This window comes from Chrysochloris asiatica, unplaced genomic scaffold, assembly GCF_000296735.1.
Source record: "Chrysochloris asiatica unplaced genomic scaffold, ChrAsi1.0 scaffold00004, whole genome shotgun sequence".
NCBI lineage: Eukaryota > Metazoa > Chordata > Mammalia > Afrosoricida > Chrysochloridae > Chrysochloris > Chrysochloris asiatica.
The window spans coordinates 34,232,027-34,254,717 of NW_006408522.1; the positions used below are offsets into that span (position 1 = coordinate 34,232,027).

The 22,691-nt window shown below is 52.6% G+C and overlaps 1 protein-coding gene across 1 annotated transcript in view; it reads left to right on the forward strand.

Annotated features, from left to right (window-relative positions):
* The window catches only part of SPTBN5 (spectrin, beta, non-erythrocytic 5), a 56,037-nt gene that overhangs the window by 25,099 nt on the left and 8,247 nt on the right, over positions 1–22,691 (forward strand). The window contains exons 21-52 of the mRNA XM_006831894.1: positions 435–599; positions 1,051–1,265; positions 1,587–1,773; positions 1,972–2,172; positions 2,380–2,496; positions 3,732–3,889; positions 4,306–4,438; positions 4,729–4,874; positions 5,862–5,976; positions 6,076–6,186; positions 6,418–6,597; positions 7,850–8,053; positions 8,216–8,365; positions 8,844–8,948; positions 9,311–9,478; positions 9,951–10,100; positions 10,250–10,441; positions 10,570–10,665; positions 13,521–13,636; positions 13,712–13,826; positions 14,592–14,705; positions 14,865–14,986; positions 15,261–15,423; positions 15,638–15,826; positions 16,032–16,109; positions 17,279–17,451; positions 19,528–19,618; positions 19,754–19,900; positions 21,002–21,139; positions 21,217–21,467; positions 21,690–21,876; positions 22,128–22,340. Coding sequence (XP_006831957.1) covers positions 435–599; positions 1,051–1,265; positions 1,587–1,773; positions 1,972–2,172; positions 2,380–2,496; positions 3,732–3,889; positions 4,306–4,438; positions 4,729–4,874; positions 5,862–5,976; positions 6,076–6,186; positions 6,418–6,597; positions 7,850–8,053; positions 8,216–8,365; positions 8,844–8,948; positions 9,311–9,478; positions 9,951–10,100; positions 10,250–10,441; positions 10,570–10,665; positions 13,521–13,636; positions 13,712–13,826; positions 14,592–14,705; positions 14,865–14,986; positions 15,261–15,423; positions 15,638–15,826; positions 16,032–16,109; positions 17,279–17,451; positions 19,528–19,618; positions 19,754–19,900; positions 21,002–21,139; positions 21,217–21,467; positions 21,690–21,876; positions 22,128–22,340 — 4,890 coding nt within the window. The remainder of the gene's footprint in view (positions 1–434; positions 600–1,050; positions 1,266–1,586; positions 1,774–1,971; positions 2,173–2,379; positions 2,497–3,731; positions 3,890–4,305; positions 4,439–4,728; positions 4,875–5,861; positions 5,977–6,075; positions 6,187–6,417; positions 6,598–7,849; positions 8,054–8,215; positions 8,366–8,843; positions 8,949–9,310; positions 9,479–9,950; positions 10,101–10,249; positions 10,442–10,569; positions 10,666–13,520; positions 13,637–13,711; positions 13,827–14,591; positions 14,706–14,864; positions 14,987–15,260; positions 15,424–15,637; positions 15,827–16,031; positions 16,110–17,278; positions 17,452–19,527; positions 19,619–19,753; positions 19,901–21,001; positions 21,140–21,216; positions 21,468–21,689; positions 21,877–22,127; positions 22,341–22,691) is intronic.

Consider the following 22,691-nt stretch of genomic DNA (forward strand, 5'->3'; position numbering starts at 1 on the left):
AGTCTTCAAATTCCCAACTAAACAACGCCATACATCTTTATGATCCACACTCACTGAAGGAAGATTTACCCTCAGTTACTATGAAGTTAGGATCTCCCAGCTACCTCCTTCACTCAAGTGGACATGCCTTTACCTTGGTACCCAAGCCAACCCTGAAAGCTGCTGTCATTCTTTCCCCAAGTCCCTCAGAGCAAGTTCCAGAGCCTACCACCTCCACCAGAACAAAGGTCTTCCCAACAGTTAACCCGCTCAACCTACTGTACTTGCAGAGGTCCAAGGAGAGCCCTCTGCCTCTGCCCACAGATTTGGGAAGCCTGTGGAATGCAGCTTATGGTCAGCCACCCTCCACCTCTGCTGCCTGAGTCCAGCCTGCTGTGGCCACTTATGGCACCAGTGACTCAGCATGCCTCCCTTGGCCTTGGTCTCCACTGCAGGTTGGGAGAGAATTGTGGCACCAAGTGCCCTGTGCTCAGGAGGATGTGCAGGCCAGGCTGCGGGACCTGAGTTGCAAGTGGAAGGAGTTGAACCACAAGATAGCAGAGTGTGGGGACAAGCTCCGGCAGGCCAGACAAAAGGAGCAGCTCTTGGAGTTGCTACAGGTCAGCTGAGGGGGTGCAAGGCAAAGGGAGAGACTGAGGTGGGGTGGGGGTGGTATGGGAACAGGCTGGAAGAAGAAGGAGGAGACTCTGAGTGGTCTCCTAACTCTGAAGTAGCTCTGTGAAGTCCAGCAGCAAATTAAGAGTGACTTTACCCATCAGTCAGTCTACAGTTCCAGGGCGTGGTCAACACAGCTTGAGTTCCACTGGAGAGGAACAAGTATGAAGGGACAGGGGTGTTCATGAAGCAGTATGAAGGGACAAGTTTATTCATGAAGAAGTATGAATGGACAAGGTTGTTGATGAAGCTCTGGGAGGCTCAGGCACAGCTGGTTGCAGGCTGACAATGCATGGACAGGGTTCTCCAGTAGGTGAATCTGATGTACTTATGACTGTAGTCTCAGACACCTGCTGTCCTTTATACCAAGAGCCTCATGCCTGTGTCACTCCCTAGGAGGCCAAAGAGAAGATGGAGCAGCTAGAGGGGGGCCTGCAGACTACAGCAATGGGGCAGGACCTGCGCTCAAGCCGGGAGCTACAGAAACAGCACCGCCAACTGGAGGACAAGAGCCAGGCTCTGGCCAGCAGGGTGGCCACCCTCACCTCCCAGGCCGGCTGCATGCTCAATTCCCAGAGCTTCCTGGAGGAAACCCAGACGTGCCTCCAGAGGTGGGACTGCCCCTCCACTGGCCTGTTTGCCCCATCTTTACCCTTGCCTCATGTGAACTTGAGGGTGGTTTGAAACAGTGAGCATAGGAAGGTGGCACCCAAGGGCCTGAGGTGGCTCAAGCCCATCCCCTTCAGTGTGCTCTGTGATCGGAAGCCAGGCAGCTCATCTGGGGGTAAGGTGAAGCCGCCTCATCATCATCAGATGAGGCTTTCCCTCAGTTCTGCCTGGCTCCTCCTGGATTCCTGGTGGCTAATGAAAAGATTGAGAGCCTAGTCCTCACCCAACTCTCAAATTCTCGCATCACATCTCCCTTCACCTAGGCTCCAGTCCCTGCAGGGTCGCCTGGCCACTCGGCACCTGCAGCTGCAGGCCTCAGTTGAGCTGCACCAGTTCTACCACCTGAGCAACCTGGAGCTCACCTGGGTGGCTGAGTCCATGCTCAGTGCCAGTTCCAGCAGCTACGCCAGGTGTTTGGATGATGCCCAGCGCCTTTGCTATAAGCACAAGGTGAGACTCCCTCTTTCCCAGGATCTCTGGCATCTCATTTTCTCGGTTTCCTCTCAGGGTGCCCGGCCTCTGTGCTTCTTTCTCTGGTTGTCCTGAGTTCCAAGTCTCTTCTCCCGTTACTCTGGGCTCAGAGTTTTTGCCAAGATTGGAACCTGGAGCTATGGCTCTGGCCCACAACCTCTCACTGTGCTCTCTCAGGTGCTCCAGGCTGTGGTGAAAGCCCACCAGAGACAGATGCAACAGGTGCTGGTCTTTGGACAGAGCCTCGCAGCCTCTGGCCACCTCTATGCCCAGCACATCGGGGAGCAATGTCAGAAGCTTAAAGGGTGCTGGGCAGAGCTGGAGAAGGCGTGTGTGGCACGGGCCCAATGCCTGCAGCAAGCTGTTGCTTCCCAGCAGGTAGGATGAAGAAAGCACAGGGTACATGGCAATCGTGAGGGCAGACTCTGGGTGTGGGTCAGTGGTACAAACTCAGGGCCAGGAGCCAGTTGGCCTCCTTATGGGCACAGGAGCCCCTTGTGCTGCTTGCTGGAGAGATGTCCCCAGGGTGTTATGGGGACGGTCCTGTCTGAGATCACCAAGGTGACTCAGTCCCATTCTTGACAGTATTTTCTGGAAGTGTCAGAGCTGGAGGGCTGGGTGGAGGAGAAGTGGCCACTGGTAAGCAGTCAGGACTTTGGCAGAGACGAGACCACCACCTTCAATCTCATCAAGAAGCACCAGGTACCACCCCCTGAACTTTACCCACCTGTCTGGACTTGTGTGATCAGGAGCCACTCACATTCCTAAGGAGCCACAAAACCTGCTCTCTGTTCCTACTGCCCCAGCCAGCTCCATCGCTATCACCTCCCAAATCCTGCAGCCTCCCCTCCTCATCCCCAGCACTCCCAGGAACTGTGGTTTCAACAGCGTTCTCCTTCATCAGTCTCTGTTCTATCCTTGCTTAACCTGATGGCCTCTGGGTTTCTGTCTTCTCTTCTTGTTTCTTCTCTTACCCTGTCCCCACCACACTCTTCTGTCCTCTTGGGATCATCTTCTCAAGCTCTCTCCACATCTTCAACAGATTTCTTACTCTCCAGATTGTGAATAGCGTTTTTAAGTTAACCAAACGCCTTTCTTGAAGCTACCTCCTCCCACAGCATCCCCTGATTAAGGAGGCCCGAAACTCACCCTCCTCATTCCCGAAATTGGCCCTCAGAATCACATAGCAGTCCTGATTCCTAGTTCCACTAAAATGTCCTTTCATCTGGGCATCTGGGCATCACGGCCCAATGTTTCAATTGGTCCTGGGTCTGGAAATCTTCAGTGAGTCTTTCTTAAAGGGCCGGGACCACGTGTGTGGCCATCACCTCACATAGCTTTAGTGTGGCCGTCACACCTGGGCAGGTTAATTAATGCTATCCACCTTTTACACTTTGATATGGAAAGCCTGTAGAATACCTTCTGTTGCTGCCCTTCCGTGGCCCAGATTCACCCTTCCCCTGATAAATAATGAGTCCTGAGGGTACAGACTATGTTTTCACTTCTTTGGGGACAATAAGTGCTCCATCAGTATGGGATATTGGATGGATGGATGATGGATCAGTGGGTGGATGAATGGATAGGTGGATGGATCAATGAATTGATAGGCAGATTGGATAGGTGAGTATATTAATAGATGGATGAGTTAGTGGGAAGGTGAAGATGGATGGATGATAGGTGAGTGTATATATGGGCAAATGAGTGGGTGGGAGCGAATGGGTAGGTAGTTGGGTGGATGGATGAATGTTGTTGTTAAGTGCCATCGAGTCGGTTCCAACTGATAGCAATCCTGTATAGGGTTTCCAAGGAGCAAGTAGTGGGTTTGAACTGCCAACCTTGTTTGCGATCCAGTTTGCAATCCAGTGCTGATCCACAGCGCCACAGGTGAATGACAATCTCCCAAACTGAGCCTGGTATGGGTCTTTGTGTACTGACAGGCCCTGCGACAGAAACTGACTCTTTATTGGAACTTCATGGAGGAGCTTGACCACAGGGTCCACACTCTCAGTGGCCCCGAGGCCCCTGAGCAGGTGTGTGTGACACAGGAGAGGCTCTGGAAGCAGCTGAAGGCCCTGCAGGAGGTGGCAGCACATCGGTGAGGGTCACTGCAGCCTCTGTCATCAGTAGATTCCAGGAACCTGGGTGGGATGGACTGCTCCCCACATGGCATTCCTGACTTGAAAAGAATCCATGACCCAGGCCCATAGACATGTCAGGGGAAGGACAAGCCCCTGTTGTGTATTACATGCCTTTTTCATTGACTCTTCAACGAGAGCCTGTTGGGTAAGAGCTCAGCTTCCCCAGCCCCAGGCATCTGCCCCTTTCCCACATCCATGCCCCTCATCAGCCCCCTACACTCGCCTTCCAATGTCTACTTCTACCTGAATCCAGAGCTGCAGGCTTGGACAGAGACCATGAATAGTGTCATCCTTCAGGCAGCCCCCTTTATTGGATTAGTTCCCCAAAGTGTGAACAAACTAACTGCTGGGGAGCCATGGGCTGTCACCACAGGGACCGGGAGCTGGAGAGGACCCTGAAACTGCACGAGTTCATGAGGGAAGCTGAGGACTTGCAGAGCTGGCTGACCAGCCAAAAGCAGATGGCCAGAGGAGAATGCCCCGGAGAGGACTACGAGCACGTCCTGGTGAGGAAAGGGCTAGGGACGAGGATGAAACGCGGAGACAGGAGGATGAGGGGTAGAGAGGCTGGTCTCAGCTGGGCTGTATGGAGAAAGGGACCATGGGGGTCCCCAGTCCTGACTGAAGACAAGCCTTGAGCCTCCTACTTGCCTCTTCTGGGTGGTGTGGGCAGGTGCTGTGATGGCTGCTCAGTCCCACCTTGTCCAGTCTGTATCTGAGGCTTCTGCTTTCCTGGCTGCTCACTGCCTCACGTGCTGGGGGCCACCCTGTTTGTTACCCACTCTCTCCTCCTCAGCACCTCAGGACCAAGTTTGTCAAGTTTCAGCACCAGGTGGAGATGGGTGGTCAATGGGTGGCTGCCTGCCAGCAACTGGCAGATAGTCTACTGGAGACTGGGTCTAGAGCTGCCTCCAAGGTCCATCAGAAGCGGCAGGACCTACAGTGAGTACCCAGTGGGCCGGATCATGAGTACGAGTTTCAGAGAAAGTGCTGGGAAGGCCGTTTCTGGAGTGTTTTGAGAGGACAGGCAGGTGCCTAGGCCACACCAGCTCAGCCTATCCATAAGGTATCTGGTGAGGGAAGCTGAGCCTAGAAGGGAGGCGAAGCTGGGTTTTCAGGTCAGAGCCTGGCCCCAAAACTGACTCCTTAGAGGCACTTTTCCAAACCATTGGCTCCCTGGACTCATAGGAGGCATTCTTGGAAGAACCTGCCTGGACTGGGGCCAGGATCCCTCCTACAAACTTCCACACAGCTCCCAGACTTGCCCATGTCACAGTCCTTGCCTTACCATGTTCCTAGCTGCCTACCAGATGGTAAGCTTTGAAGCAAAATCACGATGTATTCATAATCCGTAGCACAGAGTCTGGCCTGTCAAAAGTCTCGGGCTCAGTGGGAGTTAGCTGAGTGAACAAGACATGGAGAGATGCAGTCTCTACCTTTGAAGTATTTGTAGTCTACTTGAGCATTAGATGCACAAGATGTGAGGAATATTATAAAGCACAGGCATACCAAACTTAACCCTACCCACTGACATTGAGCCCATTCCAACTCCTAGTGACCCCACAGGACACAGTAGAATTGCTCCAAAGGGTTTCTGGGACTGTAAAGCTTTCCTGGAGCAGACAGCCTCATCTTTGTCCCATGGAGCAGCTGGTGGGTTTGAACCGCTGACCTTTTGGTTAGTAATCCAACACTTGACCCATAGCACCACCAGAGATCCTGGTGAGCTTTATAATAGCAAGGGACAAGTTCCTAGTAAAGACAGAAAGGTAACCACATGGAAAGACAGGGAGTAGCTATCCAGTACCTTTGGACAAGTCCTAGATACAACCCAGGAAGCAGGACTGACCAGATGGGGTCTGAGTGGGAGGAATGAGATACTGGGCTACTCACTGACCTCCTGCTGGTCTTCTACATGCCTGGTGATAGGGCTGCCTGGTCAGAACTGTGGGAGCTGACCCAGACCCGAGGCCGCCTGCTCCAAGATGCTGAGATCACCCTCAAAGTTCACACAGATCTGTGGGAAGTGCTTACCCAGATCCAGGTGTGAGCCCAGGGGAGGGAGGGATTCTGGAAGTGGAGCCACTCCAGGTTCAGAGCCTCACCCTCAATTTCTGGTCCCTTGGCCATCTACCCTCCTCAGGAGAAAGCCACGAGCCTCCCAGATGCTGTGTCCCAGGACCTTCATGGGGTGGAGGCCCAGCTGAGGAGACATGAGAGACTAGAAGGGGAGCTAATGGGCACTGAGAAGCAGGTGAGCTCAGGTTGGCTGCCTTTCCAGCTTGGGCCCTACAGACCCCCTCAGGCCTGGCCCATCTGTTCCTCTAGGCTTTTCACAGTCCCTAGGGTCATGGCAGGGCACGGCCCAAAGATGGGTTTCCCTGCTGGCTTCAGATACTCGGCAAGGAACATGTCTGTGGAATGGTCAGATCCTCGGCCTCAGGAAGGACACTATCCTTCTCCCATCCCCTTCTCTGACCCGCAGGTGCAGAAACTGCTGGAGACTGCAGGCAGGGTGCAGAAGCTATATCCCGGGCCTCAGGCTGATGCTGTGCAGTGGAGGCAGCAGGCCATGGTGCAAGCTTGGGAGGCCCTGCGGCTGAGCATGGAGCAGCGCAGGGCTCAGCTAGAGCAGGCATGCCTCCTGGCCCGCTTCCATGCAGCGGTGAGAGCTTCTTCCCATCAGGAGACTGTGTGTATGTGTGTTGTCCTGTACAAGTGTCCTCCAGTTCTGGGAGGAGAGCAAATGTGGACAGAGATGGGAAAGCATGAGCCTGTGTGGCTGATCAGAGGGTTTGGCACATGGGGTGTAGCCGTGATTCCTCAGGTGTGAGTCAGTCCCAGCCCAGGTGAGTGATGGGCAGTCGTGCAGGGGCCCAGCTCAGGTGGAGGAGTAAGAACAGCCCAGGTAAACCTCTAACTGGAGACCCAGATGCTCCCTCCAGGTGTTCTAGGCCATGACTTCTGGACCAACCAGATTCTGTTCACTGCCTGGTTTGACTCTGTTGAGAGCTGTAGTGGAAAGAGGAGAGTGACAAAGAAGCATCATAAGTTAGGATAGATGCCCACATAGAGTTTATCTAGTTGGTGGATAATGCCCCAGAAAGTCAGATTGAGACAGTGGGGCCTGACCAGGAGACTCAACTTATAACACTGCCAAGAGTTTAAAGTTCAGCTATTTAGTTGTTTAATGTTGTTGTTGTTAAGTGCCATCAAGTCAATTCTGACTCATAGCAACCCAATAAAGGGTTTTCTGGGAGTGACTGGTGAGTTTGAACCACCAACCTTGTGGTTCAAACCAACCTTGAGGATGAGTGCTTATCCTATGGCGCCACGACAGTATGAGCCTAACCAAGGCACTTAGCCCTAGATGGCTCCTCTGCATTTGTCCAGCACTAAGCATTTTCCAAACTCTTTCTCACACATTGTACTTTTTAACTTTCATCTATGCAATAAGACAATGCAATGGACAAGGGCCCTCCAGATCTACCACTCTGGAGTGGTTCAGCATGAATCAATGAAAGATCATCTCTAAGTTAAATTGGTAGTCATTGGACAAGAAGCTGCCAGGGAGGGCTGCAGGAAGCAGAGAAGACAGGAAGGAAGAAGGAAATTCTAAGTAGGAGGGGCAGCGGGAGCAAAGGCTGGAAAGGAGGCTTGGTGTGGATGTGCTATTAAGGAGTAGGGGTGGGAGTGGAGCTCCCACATGTGGAGGTTTGGTGGGCTTGCGAGGATCAGTTGGATGAGAATGGAGGACAGGTGACAAGGGACCCTGTTAACCTCACCCAAGGCTCTGACCTAGGAAAGCTCCAGGCAGGCCCTCCATGAGTGAATTCAGACTGGCTGACATGGTGCCTCAGTGGTTCCCTGCCATCCAGCCCTCACCCTGCTCTCTCCCTTCATCTTCTGGGATCCAGGTGCAGGACTATACCTCATGGGCAGCCAGTGTGCAGCATGAATTGGAGGTAGAGGAGAGCTTCCAGGACCTCAGCAGTGGTCCCCTAAAGCTCAGTGTCCACCAACGACTTCGGGCCGAGCTGGAGATCCGGGAGGAGCTACACCAGCAGGCTGTCCAGCTGGGCCAGCAGACACTTCTGACTGCAGGGTCGTCCACCAAGGAGGTGGGCCTCCCAACCCACCCTGGCCAAGCCTGTATCTGACCACCTGGGACCCCATCCCATGGGGCCATGTTGGTCTCTTCTTGGAGACTTCCCTCCAGGCCATTTTCCTGTCTTGTCCGTGCTGCTCTCCCCAGCTCAGACTCCCCACATGCTCAACCCTAGGTCCAGGAAAAGCTGCAAGCCTTGCAGGATGCCAGGGAGCAGGTATTCCAGGCCTGGGAGCAGAAACAGGAGAAACTGCAGGTCCTGCAGCAGGAGCAGCTCTTCCTCAGAGAATGTGGCCACCTGAACACAACCCTCCACGCCCAGGAGGCAGGTCCCCTCACCCCACAACACACATGCACACACCCGCTTCTTGTCTTCCCTGTTTCCCGCTCCCCGGCTCGTTCCCTTGCTTCTTGGGTCTCTGGATTTTTTATTTTTTTTTCTGATACGGAGCACTGGTAATTAATCCCTCCATGTGTCCAAGGGGGCTGCTGAAACCCCCATGTCCCCAGGTCAGTCAGAACCCTCTTCTCCCCTCACCCTACCCCAACTGTGCCCTGTGGGATTTGGTTGAAGGTTGATCATGTTCCCTCCTTTGTCAGAAGTTAAGGAACTCCCAAGTTGGGATGTCTGTCATTCTTCCTCACAGTTCCTCCTCGCCCATGTTTGGTGGCCACCTCAGCTCCCACCCCAAAAGTCCAGGCCACAAACAGAGAGAGTGGCCATCATCTGCTTTCTGGGGTCCTGTCTGAACCACTTTCAGGCTCCCAACTCCCCACTCTGACTCTTCCGTTGGCTGGCCCAGATTTCCCTGAAGACCAGTGTCCTGGGTTCCTCCCTGGAAGAGGTGGAGCAATTGATCCGAAAGCATGAGGCCTTCCAGAGAGTGCTGACTGCCCAGGACAAGAAGGTAATGGGCTTGAATCCCCTGTGCATGGTCCAGGTGGGGGTGGGAGAGTCCAGCCTCTGTGGGGGATCCAGGGTGTCGTGTGCACACAGAATCAATGCACTACGGCATCTGATTCAGGTTGACAGTTTACAAGTTGTCTGTGTGGCCCAGAAGAGTGCTGGGAAGGGGCAGGCCACACTGGGGACCACATGGGGCCTTTGGCTCTATGTCATGTGGTGACTGACGTGGAGTCAGCCTTCCACCATGCAGAGCTGAGGGAAGGCTTCAGGAGCCTCACAGGAAGGCTTTGGACTCTGTGAGCCAGTCCCCATCCTTGCCTCCCCTGGTGGGAGATCCTCAGGCTGTTCCTCCCTGCCCTATAGGAGGCGGCTGTACGAGAGCAGGCGAAGGCTTTCCAGGTCCCCAGGGTGCAGGGCTTGCTGGGTGAGATGCTGGAGCTGCGGGCTCGAGTGAAGGACTTGGCAGAGAGCCGGCGAGGAGCCCTGCACACCTCTCTGCTGACAGCTGGCTTCACCTGGGCAGCGAGCCAGGTCAGAGAGCATGCCAGCCCAGTGCCTCCCATCCGAGTCACGCTTCCTTCACATGCACGAAGGTCCTCACTGCAACCCTGTGATGAGAAAATTGGCTTGGAGAATTCAGTTGATTTTCCACAAGCTGAGCTGGGACTAGAGCCCCAAAACATTTGATCCTCAGACCCTCCTGTGTGGAGACCTCATCTGTTTACTCAGCTCTAGAAGACCCAAAACAGGGCCTCAGGGACACAGGTGCCACCCTCCACACAAGACCCCATCCAAGGCCCCTGTCCAGCCACTTCCTAGACCTCAAGGCCAGCTGGGTCTGGGGCATGTCTTCCTAGGCTAAAACCGCTATACCTGGACCTGCCCAGCCCTGCCCACAAGGCCAGCATTCTACTACCTGAGCTCAGCTGAGGGACAGGGGATGACCCTGTGAATTGAGGCAGTATTAAGCATCAAGGGATCCATGTCCCCCCACACCCCACAGACTGAGGACTGGATCAAGGAGCGGTCCCAGAAACTGAAGGAGCCTGCCCCTGCTGGGGACCTGAAAAATAAGCTGATGCACCTGCAGAAACACAAGGCCTTTGAGGCTGAGGTCCAGGCCCATGAGGAGGTGGTAACCTCTGTTGTCAAGGTAATAGCCAGGCCCTCCCCTACCTCCCCACTCCCTGGTCCCAAGTGTTGAATCCCAACGGGTGAAGGGGAGAAGTCTTAGACAAAGGGAGCCTGGGATGACAGAAAAGCAGGAGGAAGGGGACAGCCCAATGTCCCCTCTCTCCGTAGAAAGGCCAGGCTCTCCTGGCCCAGAGGCACCCTCTGATGGGGGAGGTGGAGCAGAGGCTGCGAGCACTGCAGGAACACTGGGAGTCACTAAGACAGGCAGTAGTGCTCCGCGGCCAGGACCTGAGGGACACGCAGGGCGTCCTGGAGTTCCTGCGAAGAGTGGACCTGGCAGAGGCCTGGATCCAGGAGAAGGTGGAGATCTAACTGGCATGGGGCAGACCTGGGGGTTGGGGGGTAGGCAAGGGGCCCCTGGCCTGCATCTTGTGCCAGTGGGCTGGGTGGGCCTAGGGCCTGTGCTCAGAGCGCCTGGGTCTCCACAGGAGGGGCTGCTGAATCTTGGTGACCTGGGCCAGGACCTTGAGCACTGCTTGGAGCTCAGCAGGCAGCTCTGCAGGTTACAAGGATCCTTGGCTGGGGTAAGGGGGCCCTGCCCTGGGAGAGGTCGGCCCCAGCATCCTCTCCTGGGAAATACAGCTCAAGTAGTGAGAGAGCAAGCTTTAACACTTGGCTGCTAACTGAAAGGGCAGCAGTTTGAACCCACCAGTGGCTCTGCAGGAGCAAGATATGGGAGTCAGCTTCTGTAAAGATTTAGAACAGGGGTGGAGAATGTTTTTCTGCCAAGGACCACTTGGCACTGCAGTTCCAACCCACCAGCTGCTCCTGGAATACCCTATGCAGGGTCACTATGAATTAGAACAGACTTGATGGCACGTTAACAACAATAAAATGTGATGGCTGGAACTGCGGTTGCCTTGGCAGGGCCCAAACAAATGCTTTTGTGGGCCTCATAGAGCCTGCAGGAGTCCTGGTGTGGTGCTGGGGTTAATTCACTAGACTGCAAGGTTGGTTTGAACCGCAAAGTCGGCAGTTCAACCTTACCAGCTGCTCCTCAGAAACCCTATACAGGGTCACTGTGAGTCTGAACCAACTGACAGCACTTAACAACAACAACAACAACAACAACATATGGCCTGCAGGCCAGACTTTCCCCACCCCTGATTTAGAGCCTTGAAATCCTTATAGAGCAGGTCTGTCCTATAGGTGCTGCTCACAGAATCGATACTTGTGATCCAATAACTCAGAACTGTACACCTCAAACACACAGACAGAGTAGTAAAAAAAAAAAAGGGGGGGGGTGGAGATAGAATCGGAATAAAGTCTATAGTCTAGTGAATAGTATTGTCCCAATACCAATTTTCTGATTTCTATCTTGCACTCTAACTATATAACACGCTACCATCAGGGTGCGCTGGGTGAAGAGTACATAGGACCTTTGCAATTCCCCGTGAGTCTATAATGGTTTCAACATAGAAAGTGAAAAGGAAAGAAAAGAAAGCATGTATGTAGCAGTGGTGGTACACACCATCAAGTTGCTTCCAACTCCCAGAACCCTTACAGGGCTTCTGAGGCTATAAATATTTATGGGAACAGAAAGTCTCACCTTTCTCCCACAGAGCAACTGGTAGATTTGAACTACTGACCTTGTGGTTAGAACCCAGCTTGTAATCCACTATGCTACCAGGGATCCTTATATATGTAGTTGTTGTTGTTGTTAAGTGCCATCAAGTCAATTGCAACATATAGCGACCCGTTTAGGGTTTCCAAGGAGGAGCTGGTGAGCTTGAACCGCCGACCTTGCAGTTCAAATGGCTTTGCAGTCTGGCACATTAACCCCCAGCACCACACCAGGACTCCTATATATGTGTTGTTGTTGTTGTTATGTGCCGTGGAGTCGGTTCCAACTCATAGCGACCCTGTACAGGGTTTCCGAGGCTGTAAATCTTGACGGGAGCAGAAAGCCTCATCTTTCTCCCACAGAACAGCTGGTAGTTTTGAACTGCTGACCCTGAGGATAGCAGCCCTATTCATAACCAATACGCTACCAGAGCTCCTTCCTATATATGTAGTAGTTGATTAATAAAAGGCAGCTGCTCCTAACCCTTCTTCTGTGTGACTACTAATTCAGCGTCTCCTGACTCCCCACACACACCAAGAATCTCTATCTCTTGTGTGGTGTAGAGAAAAGAAGACTGACAAATGTACCCACAATCAGGGTTAGAGGTCAAATGTACTCACCTCATCCTCCTGGTATAAGGGTATATGGTTTTTTAAAAGGCTCTGTCTGGTAAGGTAGTGGTTACAAGTCAGGCTGCTAACCTCAAAATTAGCAGTTCAAAACTATCAGCTGTTCCATGAGAAAAAGATGAGGTTTTCTGTTCCTGTAAAGATTTACAGCATCAGAAACCCTCTACAAGGTTGCTGTGAGTCGGAACTCCACGGTTCATAACCACCACCACCATAGTCCTTAAATCTAAGACCTCCATTGTTAATGGTAGAACTTCACAAACCAGGGGGACAAATAGTACCTTATCGTAGAAAGAGTCCTAGACTTGGATTTTGAGGAGCTGAGCTTGTCTTATGACCCTGCCACAAACTAGCTATGTTAACTCTCTGGGCTGTGCTCTGGCAATCTATGATGGCATTATTATTAAGTGCTGTCGAGTTGATTCCCACTCATGTTATTGTTGTTGTGAAGTGCCGTCAAGTCGGTTCTGACCCATAGCGACCCTCTATAGGGTTTCCAAGGAGCAGCTGGTGAGCTTGAACCGTCAACTTGCAGTTCAAATGGCTTTTCATTCTGGCGCATTAACCCACAGCGCCATTCCCACTCATAGCGACCCTTTATAGGGTTTCCAAAGGACAGAAATGGTCTTCCCTGCCTATCTCATCTGAGACATCCCGAAGGAAGTGCTCTGGAAATAGTGAGCACACTTTACAAATGTTAGGGATTTTTTCTAGGGACAGGAAGCTGTAATCTCACCCTCCCTGTGTACCTATCAGCCAGGACCAGTGTCAGAGCAGAGCGGAGTCCTTGGGGCTGGACACCCAAACCCCTAAGACAGAAGCATTTATTCTTTTATTCCACCCTCACTTTGCTTTGCTTTTCCCAAGAAGCAGCATTTTAACCCTAACTACTTCATTTAGTCCATCCATGCCCATCCTTCATCTCCTCCTGGCATTTGTTCTGGGGACCACAGCTTCTGGTCTCAGAAATGACTCGAAGGCTGCAGGCACCAGGTTGATGTTGCTCACTGCACCTGGGATGGAGTCCCAGGCACCTGACAGATAGAGGAAGCAGCTGCCTCCCACTCCCCAAACATGCTGCTTCTCGTGCTTTCTAGTGCCCAAGCAAACCCCCCAGTGCCAACCACAGTGCAAAGAAGGGGCTCTGAGGGAGGGGTACAGTTTCCTCACCCTATTCCTTCCCCAGGACAGAGTGGACAGCACCCACATTAGGAGCATCAATGACTTGTCGCTGCAGCTCAAGATCCGGGACCCTGACCAGATCAAGACCATCTACCAGCATCGAAACCAGCTTAACAACAGGCCAGTCACGGTTAGGGAAGGCAGTGGGGCTGGGGACCACCTCAGATCCAACCTTACATTCTCCTTCCCCTCCAGGTGGAACAGTTTCCATGTTAAGCTGCTTCAGTATCAGCAGCAACTTGAAGGGGCCCTGGAGATACACACATTATCCTGTGAGCTAGATGATGTCACCAGGAGGATTATGGAAAAGGTAAGCAGTGAAGTGGGGCCTGATGTTTGCTTCAAGCAAAATCACATCAGGCCGAAGAGCACCCACGGTCTCCTAGCCTCTCATCCCTCAAAGGAAAGGATGTGTATCCACCAGGGGCATCTAATGGGCCACTCTTGGGATCAACTCTGCACCATAGAAGCCCCCTGCATTGCAGCCCTGTATATAGATCGGTGCCCCCGGCTCCTTTCTCCCCACATCCACTATGGATCCAGAATACAAGTTTTAGTTTTCTCCTGTCCCTGAGCAAACTAGAGATTTCCCCAGAGAAGCACAGGCAAAACCTGGCTAAGGCGATGGTGAGGAAGTTGTCTGAAGTCTGAGAAGGCCTGAGTGAGCAGAAGATACTCCTGTTCTTGAACACGTGAAGAGCTCTTGTCTTGGTCTCATTCTTCCTTCAGTGCCTGCGGCCATGCTCTCTCCCTTTATTTTTGAGTTCCCCCAGGGGATGAGAATAAAATGGGACCTTGTATGAGAAAGCACCACAGGAATGTGGGGTTATTACCTCCATGAAAACCCCAAACCCCATGCTCTAATGGGAATCTTCATCCTTCATATGGGGAGGGGCACATGGCCAGGTTGTAGGAAGACTCGGAGCATGCTGGATGCTGGCTATCCACATGGAGACCCTGTGACCAGCCTGGATATTTTCATTATACAGACAATAAACCCTGCCTGAAGCCATGACCAGGCCCTCTGCTCAGGGAAGTACAAGACCAAGCCTATAATACATCCATTCCTCCCCAGAGCACCCTGGCCGGGGACCTGGACTTTGGGAAAGATCTGGAGAGTGTGGGGAGGCTGCTGCGTAAACACAAGCAGTTGGAGCAGGAGATGGGCCTCCTCCAAGCCCAGGTGGAGGTATGCAGCTGGGGCAGGAGGTGGTACCAGGTCCAGGATGCCTGCTCTGTGGAGCTTGGACAGGGATGGGAACGGCCAGGCCCACCCACTTGTACACCCCCTGTCAGAAGCCTCCTGCAGCCAGGACACTCCTCCCCCAGCCTCTGACCTTCCCCACAGACCATGGAGCACAAGGTGGCCCTGCTCTGTCAGAGGAACCCTGAGGCAGCCCAGAGCCTCAGCCTAAAGCATCAAGAGATGATGGACAGCTGGTGGCAGCTCCAAAGCAGGGCCCAGAATAGGTATGACCCCTTTGGGATCCTTCCCTCACTACTACCCCCCCACAACCACCCTCTCCAGCGAATCAGTCCCCAGGTGCCTCCTTGCCCACCCCCACCCCCCCGTGGCTTCCCCTGAATGTCTTTCTCCTCCTCTCAATGGCCTGGATGGTCATCCTGCCTGACCCCCTGCCCAGTGACAGGCCATCTGTATGTGACTGTGGGTAAGGGACAGGAAGAGGCCCTGGTGGCACAGGGTAGAGAGGGAGGAGGCCCTGACTGACACACCTGTGGACAGGAAGGAATTGCTGGATGCCTCCCACCGAGCTCAGACACTCCAGACAAAGCTGCAGGAATCGCTGCTGTGGGCCCGGGCGCTGCGGGCTGAGATGGACATCGGGAGCCCTCCCAGCAGCATTGCAGAAGCCCAGCGTATGTTAGAGGAGCACCAGGAGCGAAAGGTGAGCTGACCCTCGGCCCTTCTGTTCCTGTGAACTTGCCTCTACTCTGTACTGCCCCCACCACCACACCTGATCTGCTCCCAGTCTTGTCTCCATCTCCCACCCCTGCCTTTCTTCTATCCCATTCCACTCCCACAGCTGCCTTTGCCACCTCTCCTCCTTCCCAGAGGGCTTCCAGCAATGCTGGAAGCTTTAAGTTCTGGTGATGTTACAGGCTGAGCTGGACTCCTGGACACACAGCATCAGCCTGGCCCGAAGCACTGGGCAGCAGCTGCTTACAGCTGGGCACCCATACACCCCCAACATTGGCCAGGCTCTGGCTGACTTAGAACAGGAGCTGAGCAACCTGGAGGGGGCCTGGCAGGAGCACCAGCTACAGCTACAGCAGGCGCTAGAGCTGCAGGTAGGCACAGTCCAGACCCCTCGCCTCCCACCACCCACAGGGGCCTGTGTGAAGGAAGCCCACCGCTCCTGGGGAAAGGTAAAGCCAGAGAGACTGCTGTGCCAGGGGGTTCCCACCCCCACCCACCACTTGCCAGGCCCCAGGCCCCTGGACCATCAAAAGGGCCCCTCTGATGACTCTCCCTTGCCTTCTCCTTTCTCGACAGCGGTTTCTGAACTCTGTGGAGAAAATGGAACGGTGGTTCTGCAGCAAGGAAGCTTTCCTAGCCAGTGTGGACCTGGGGGTAGGTGCCCCGCAGGAGTGGGGAAGGGTCTTCATGAGCCGTGTAGGGATCAAACCATCCAACCCAAAGCTCATCCATCCCTTCCCTGGCCTCTCCTTCCTCAACTGCATTCCACGTGAGGGCCTCTTGAGTGCAAGATGCTGGCTGAGCAAGTACCATGGGGGCTTAGAGAGTGAGCATGTGACCCTCGACCCATTCTTGTCTTCTTCCCACTGTCCCTCACCTCTGCTTTCCTCACTCCCATACACCCGGAGGGCTGCTTTCCCCACACCTGACCCATGGGAGACCTCAAAGCCTAATATGGAAGGAGTTCTGGTGATACAACAGTTAAGACTGCTAAACTAAACAGAAGGTTGGCAGTTTGAAACCACCAAGTGACTCTACAGAACACAGACCTGGTGATACGCTCCCATAAACACTGGAGGTGGTGGCAGTGTCATCCAGTCGACTCTGACTCATAGTGACCCTGTACAGGGTTTCTGAGGCTGTAAATCTTTACAGGAGCAGAAAGCCTCATCTTTCTCCTGTGGAACAGCTGGTAGATTTGAACTGCTGAGCTATGGTGTGTAGCCCAGCTCATAACCACCACGCTACTAAAGGTTCTTCTGTAAAGACTGTTGTTGTGAAGTGCCGTCATTTGGTTCCTACCCATAGCGACCCTGTATAGGATTTCCGAGGAGCAGCTGGTGAGCTTGAACTTTGCAGTCAAGCGCATTAACCCGCAGCGCCACACCAGGACTCCCTGTAAAGATTACAGCCTAGAAAGTCCCACAGGACATTTCTACTCCATCACATGGGGTCACTGAGAGTTAGAATCAACTTGATGGCACCCAACACCAACAAAAACAAACTGCCCATACTGGCATCGTTTTACTGAGAGTGCAGAATAGGGGGTGGTCATGTGTCATGTGAAAATCACCCCCTGCCCTGGAAATTCTGATGCTTGACCCCTGTCCCCAATGCCACCCCTGATGAAGAATCACTCTTCTAAAGCCAGACGCAGGCTTGAGAACCACCTCTAGAATTTGAGGGATGTGTTTTGGCAGGCAGAGCAATTGCCCTGTGAATAAGCACTTGGGAGAATGGCTGTTAAGTGGAAAAGCAGATAGCTTAGGACTGGGGTGAGGAGCAGCCCCATGGTCAGTATCAGGCTTTCCTACTCATGCCAGGACCCTTTGGCCAATGTGGAGACCCTCCTGTGGAAGTTCAAGGTGCTCGAGCGGGGCCTGGAGGCTCAGGTGGAAAATATGAGCTCACTGGAGGCCGCAGCCCACACTCTGCACCGAGGTGGACACCCCGAGGCCCAGCGCGCTCTGGACAGGTGCCAGGCTGTGCTCCTGAGGTACCTCTTGGTTCTGGGGGTGTGGGAGCCATGGGTGGGCTGGCATAGGCCTGGGGCATCCCAGATTTCCCCTTCTTGTTCTACCTCTTGGATCCAAGCTCACCAGCCTTTTCCTGGAATAGGTCAGCCATTATGGACTTCAAACAACACATGGAAACTTTAAATTCGCTCTAAATTCAACTGAGATAGAATGGGGCTTTCCAAAGGAAATGTTTACTAGGATACAAAAAGAAAACTGTCTCAGGGAATGGGCAGTTGGTGCTGAATTCTACTGCCTAACATCTCTGACATCTGCAGTGAGGGGATAGGAGGACTGGCTTCATGGGACCCTTGAAGCTCTTAGTGTGGTGCCTGGCACGCCTGGGCAAGTTGTAGATTTCTTGTCCTAATTTAATAAGTTTTGCCACAGATGCATTTGACTGTTACAATTTATGAGACACCAAGCTCCACCTTTTGTTTTGCATCTTGTTTGACCTGAAAGTTCTGCTGCTTCCCCAACTGTGTTTGTATCATGGCTGGATTCCGCCAGCCCTTTTCCAGAGCCTCCTGGTTCTTCTCCCTCAGTTACACCTGGGCACAAGGAGTTCAGGCTCTGGTGACTTTGAACCACCACCTTACGGTTCAAATGGACCTCGTGGTGCAGTACTTGTTATTGTTAAGTGTCATTGAGTCGGTTCCGACCCATAGCGACCCTGTATAGGGTTTTCAAGGAACAGCTGATGTGCTTGACCTGCCAACCTTGCGGTTCAAATGACTTTGCAGCCCAGCGCATTAACCCACAGCGCCACACTGGTTAAATGCTGGACCCAGAGACAGTCCACAGCACCTACAGTGTTTCTTCTTTCAATACCTGTGCTCCCGTCTAGCAGTTGCAGGGACTGTCCTCTCCCCAACCCTTGCAGGTGGGACATCTCCCCCACCGCACCCGGCCCCTGGCTTACCCATGCAGGTCTTTAAGCTCACAAGTGGCAAATGTTATTTTACTTGTCTCTGTCAACACAATCTGTCCTCCTGGTTAACTTAAGTGGTTGGTTCTTGGCAGACCAACTGTCCCTCAGTGCAGTGTCCCCCCACTCTGGGACTTCTGCCTTCCTTCAAACCCCTCTACATCTATCCATCCCCCACATTCTTTGGTGGGCCCTGTAGGAAGAGACAAAAGTCCATACACATGCCAATGTGGGTGAGGAGAGATGCCCCACCATCGGAGGCATAGGTTTAAGAGGATGGAGAGTGGGAAGAAAATACTGAAACTTCTCTTCCTATCTATTGTTTAGCTCTTAACTCTGGTAGCGTAGTGGTTACAAATCGGGCTGTGAATCTCAAGGTCAGCAGTTCGAAACTACCAGCTGTTCCACGGGAGAAAGATGAGGCTTTCTGCCCCCAGTAAAGATTTATAGCCTTGGAAACCCTATACAGGGTTGCTATTAGTCGGAACCGACTCCACGGCACACAACAACAACAACAATATTTGTGCATATGACAATGCTTTAAACATATTGGAACAGAGTTATATAAATATAACTATAAATATAATGCTGGAGAAAGATAAGACTTTCTGCTCCCATAAAGATTTACAGCCTTGGAAACCCTATACAGGGTCACTGTGAGTCAGAACCAACTCGGCTGCACATAATGGCAACAACATAAATATAATACAAAATGCAAAATTTGCCTGCTCAAAAACTTTTTGCTAATAGTGCATTTAGGCACAAATACAGAGAGGGTGGGGAACGCAGTGGCTCTGTAGGATGAATATTGGGCTGTGAACCACAAGGTCAGTGGTGTGAGTCCACCAGCTGCTCCAATGGAGAAAGATGAGGGTATCTGCTCCCGTAAAGATTTACAGTCTCAGAAACCTTATACAGTGTGGATATGAGTTAGAACTGATTCCATGGCACTTACTAACAATAAAGAAGGGGAGTAGAAATGTCTCTATTTTAGTGAAAATCCCAGACTTTTAGGTCATATTGATAGCTGAGAGAGGCTGCTATTGGGTAGATAGGGTGCCCACACTTATTGGACCCAGCTACTGATGAACAGACAGACGTAGGACTCATGGGCCCCTCCTTCTGGCAGGAAAGAGGCACTCCTGGAGCGAGTCGGAGCCTGCCACCACCAGCTGAAGGAGCTCCGGCAGCTGCAGACATTTCTGCAAAATTCCTACCAGGTTTCCCTTGTTTTCGGGTGGGAATTGTTGTGAGGCAAGGGAAGCAGTTACCCCAGGAGAGACCATCCTTCCTGTGGGGAAGGGGAGAAGGGGAGGGTCCCAGGCAGCAGAGGCTGGATTTCTCCTTGTGCCCAGGTGGCTGTGTGGCTGACGGAGAAGAACCAAGTGGTTCTGGAAGAGAGCTGGCAGGACCCGGCCACGTTACAGACACAGTTGTGGAAGCAGCAGAACCTCCAGGCCGAGCTGGACTCCATGATGCACCAAGAGCAGAGGCTGCAAGTGGTGAGGCCCATGAGGGGCCACGGAACAGTGCGAGTGTGGGCGCCCCCACAGCACCCTGTGACCAGAGTTTATTAAGTACTTGTGAGCAGGCACTGTGCTAAGATCTGAAATGCTATGAGAAGCACCACTTCCCCTGGGTGCACTCGCCAAAAATTAAGCATTTTCAGTAATTTCTTGGGAATAGGGAGCAATATTTCTTTTTTTAAAAACACAGAATAAAATTTACCATTTTAATCATTTTAGGGTGTACAAGCATTAATCATACTCATAAAATCAGGCAACCACCCCAATTTTTTCATCACCCCAAACAGAAACTCAGTAACATTAACTCCCTGTCCCTTACCCTATCCCTGCCTATTCTAGATGTTGTTGTTGTTAAGTGCCGTTGAGTCGGTTCCGACTCATACCGACCCTGTACAGGGTTTCCAAGGCTGTAAATCTTTATGGGAGCAGAAAGCCTCATCTTTCTCCCCAACAGCTGGTAGTTTCGAACTGCTGACCTTACGGTTCGCAGCCCGATTCGTAACCACTATGCTACCAGAGCTGCTTAGTTTATATAAATAGGATGGTACCACGTTTGTCCTTTTGTGTCTGGTTTATTTCATTAATGTAATGTTTCTAGGTTAGTTTGTGTCCTTACACATATCAGAATTTCATTCCTTTTTAATAGTTGGATAATATTCCAACGTATAACGATGCCACACTTAAATTGACTCATTAATCTGAACACTTGGGTCATTTCCACCTTTTGGCTATTGTGAATAATGTCAACAATTTTAAATATAATATTCTGAAATTTTATTAAACCTATCTTGAAAAGACCTGAGTTAGAGGGGATAGTAATAGCAGACCAGCAAGCCTATAGGTAAAGGGGTTCAAGGGTAACTCCCTTTTAAATATTCCACTTCCATCTACAAAGGTCAGGCCCTGCTAGATATTGTATATGTTTTATCTCATTTAAACAAAATAATCCATTATGATTCCTATTATATATAGGGAAAATAAGGTTCCAAGAAATTAAGGCTGAAACTAGCACACAGACTCTGAGACCATGGGTTTGGTGGTCTGATCAGGCCTGAGTCCAGCATGTTATGATTGTAGGAGGGGCAGAGGCTGCTGCAGGAGGACCTCTGGGCCTCGGAGACCATCCAGGTGCAACTTCAGGAGCTGAGCAAACTCTCGGATGAGCTGCAGGCCAACTTCAGGAGGAAGGTGGCCAAGCTCCAGGAGGCCTGCAAGGTGGGCTGTGCAAGCTACAGAGCGGCCTAGCAAGGCGCCAGACCACTGCCCCATATTCACCTCAGGCTCTGCTCTAGGCCCTGCAGCTCCGGAGGATCATGGGAGAACTGGAAAGCTGGCTGGAGCCTGTGGAGGCTGAGCTTCAAGCCCCTGTTGGCGGAGAGGACCTTCCTGGAGTGGGCGAGCTCCTGCGAGCACTGGGAGACCTGGAGGCAGCAGTGGATGAGCAGGCTCGACAGGCACGGACCCTGCTGGCCCAGGCCCAGTCCTTCATCGGGGAAGGGCTTTGCCTTAATGTGGAAGAGCAGGCCTGGCTGCTACTTCAGAGGTAGATCTGCCCATGCCCTGCCCCTAAGTGCCTCCTCCTCACCCTCTTTCTCCCTGCCTTCCTAAAAGGAGCCCACCCCTATCCCCAGCTCATCCCCTCCCAGGGTTTCTCCTCTGCCCAATACAAGTATCACAGAGTAGGTGAGCTCTGTGTCACCAGCTAACCAGAATACCCACCATGGTCCCCACCTCGCTGGGCCCCCATCCTTCTCTTCTGGTGCAGGTTTGAGAGTCTGAGGGAGCCCCTGCAGGAGCGCAGGGCAACCCTGGAGGCCCGAAGCCTCCTCTACCAGTTCTTGAGGGACGTCAACGAGGAGATGGCCTGGGTACAGGAGAAGCTACCCCTGGCCACAGCCCAGGACTATGGTCAGAGCCTAAGCGCAGTGCAGCACCTACAGAAAAAGCACCAGGTGCCGACCCATCCCAGGTGTGGGAGGGAAGGGTGTGAGGCTTCAGCCAAGAAGATGAGCTTGTGGCCCAAGCAGGAGTTCTTGGCCTCAGTAGCCTTTGGAGGTATCCAAGATTTTTTGTTGGTTGTGGGAACAGAGGACTCCTTGGGGGCAAGTGTATAGGGTCCCATGAGAGAGAATTCAGGCGTAACTTCAGGAGGGGCTCTTAGAATGTCCGATAGTATGCCCAGCCCTGTCTTCCTGCTCCACAGAACTTTGAGCATGAGATGCGCACCCACGAGACCCTGGTCAAGGTGGTGGTAGACACAGGGCACAAGCTGGTGCATGCTGGGCACTTTGCCACCTACGAGGTGGCTGTCTGGGTGCAGCAGCTGGAGAGTGCCATGGGCTGCCTGCGGGCAGAGGTGGAGCGGAGAAGGCTGCGGCTGAGGCAGGCTGAGGAGGCCCAGCAGCATCTGACAGAGGTAAGAGGGCAAGGAAAGTGGAGGGCCGGTGTGCTGAGTTCAAAGGAAACCCCCCACTTGGGGCTCCTGCTTTTGATGCATTTTCTGTCACCTCCACTAAATAGTCCCCGCCCCTGAGGGCTCCCTTCTGCATGTTTCCAAAGATGGTGTCACTGGGTTATTTTGTTTTTCCACCGAGGCGCCTTGGGTTGCAACATAAGGTCAGTGGTCCCATCGCCACTATGAAAAAGAAAGATTCGATTGTTCGTTCCCGTAAAGATTTACAATCTTGAAACCCTGTGGAGCAGCCCTACTCCATCCTGTAAGGGCACTATAGGTCAGAATCGACCCAACCAGTGGTTCTCAGCCAGT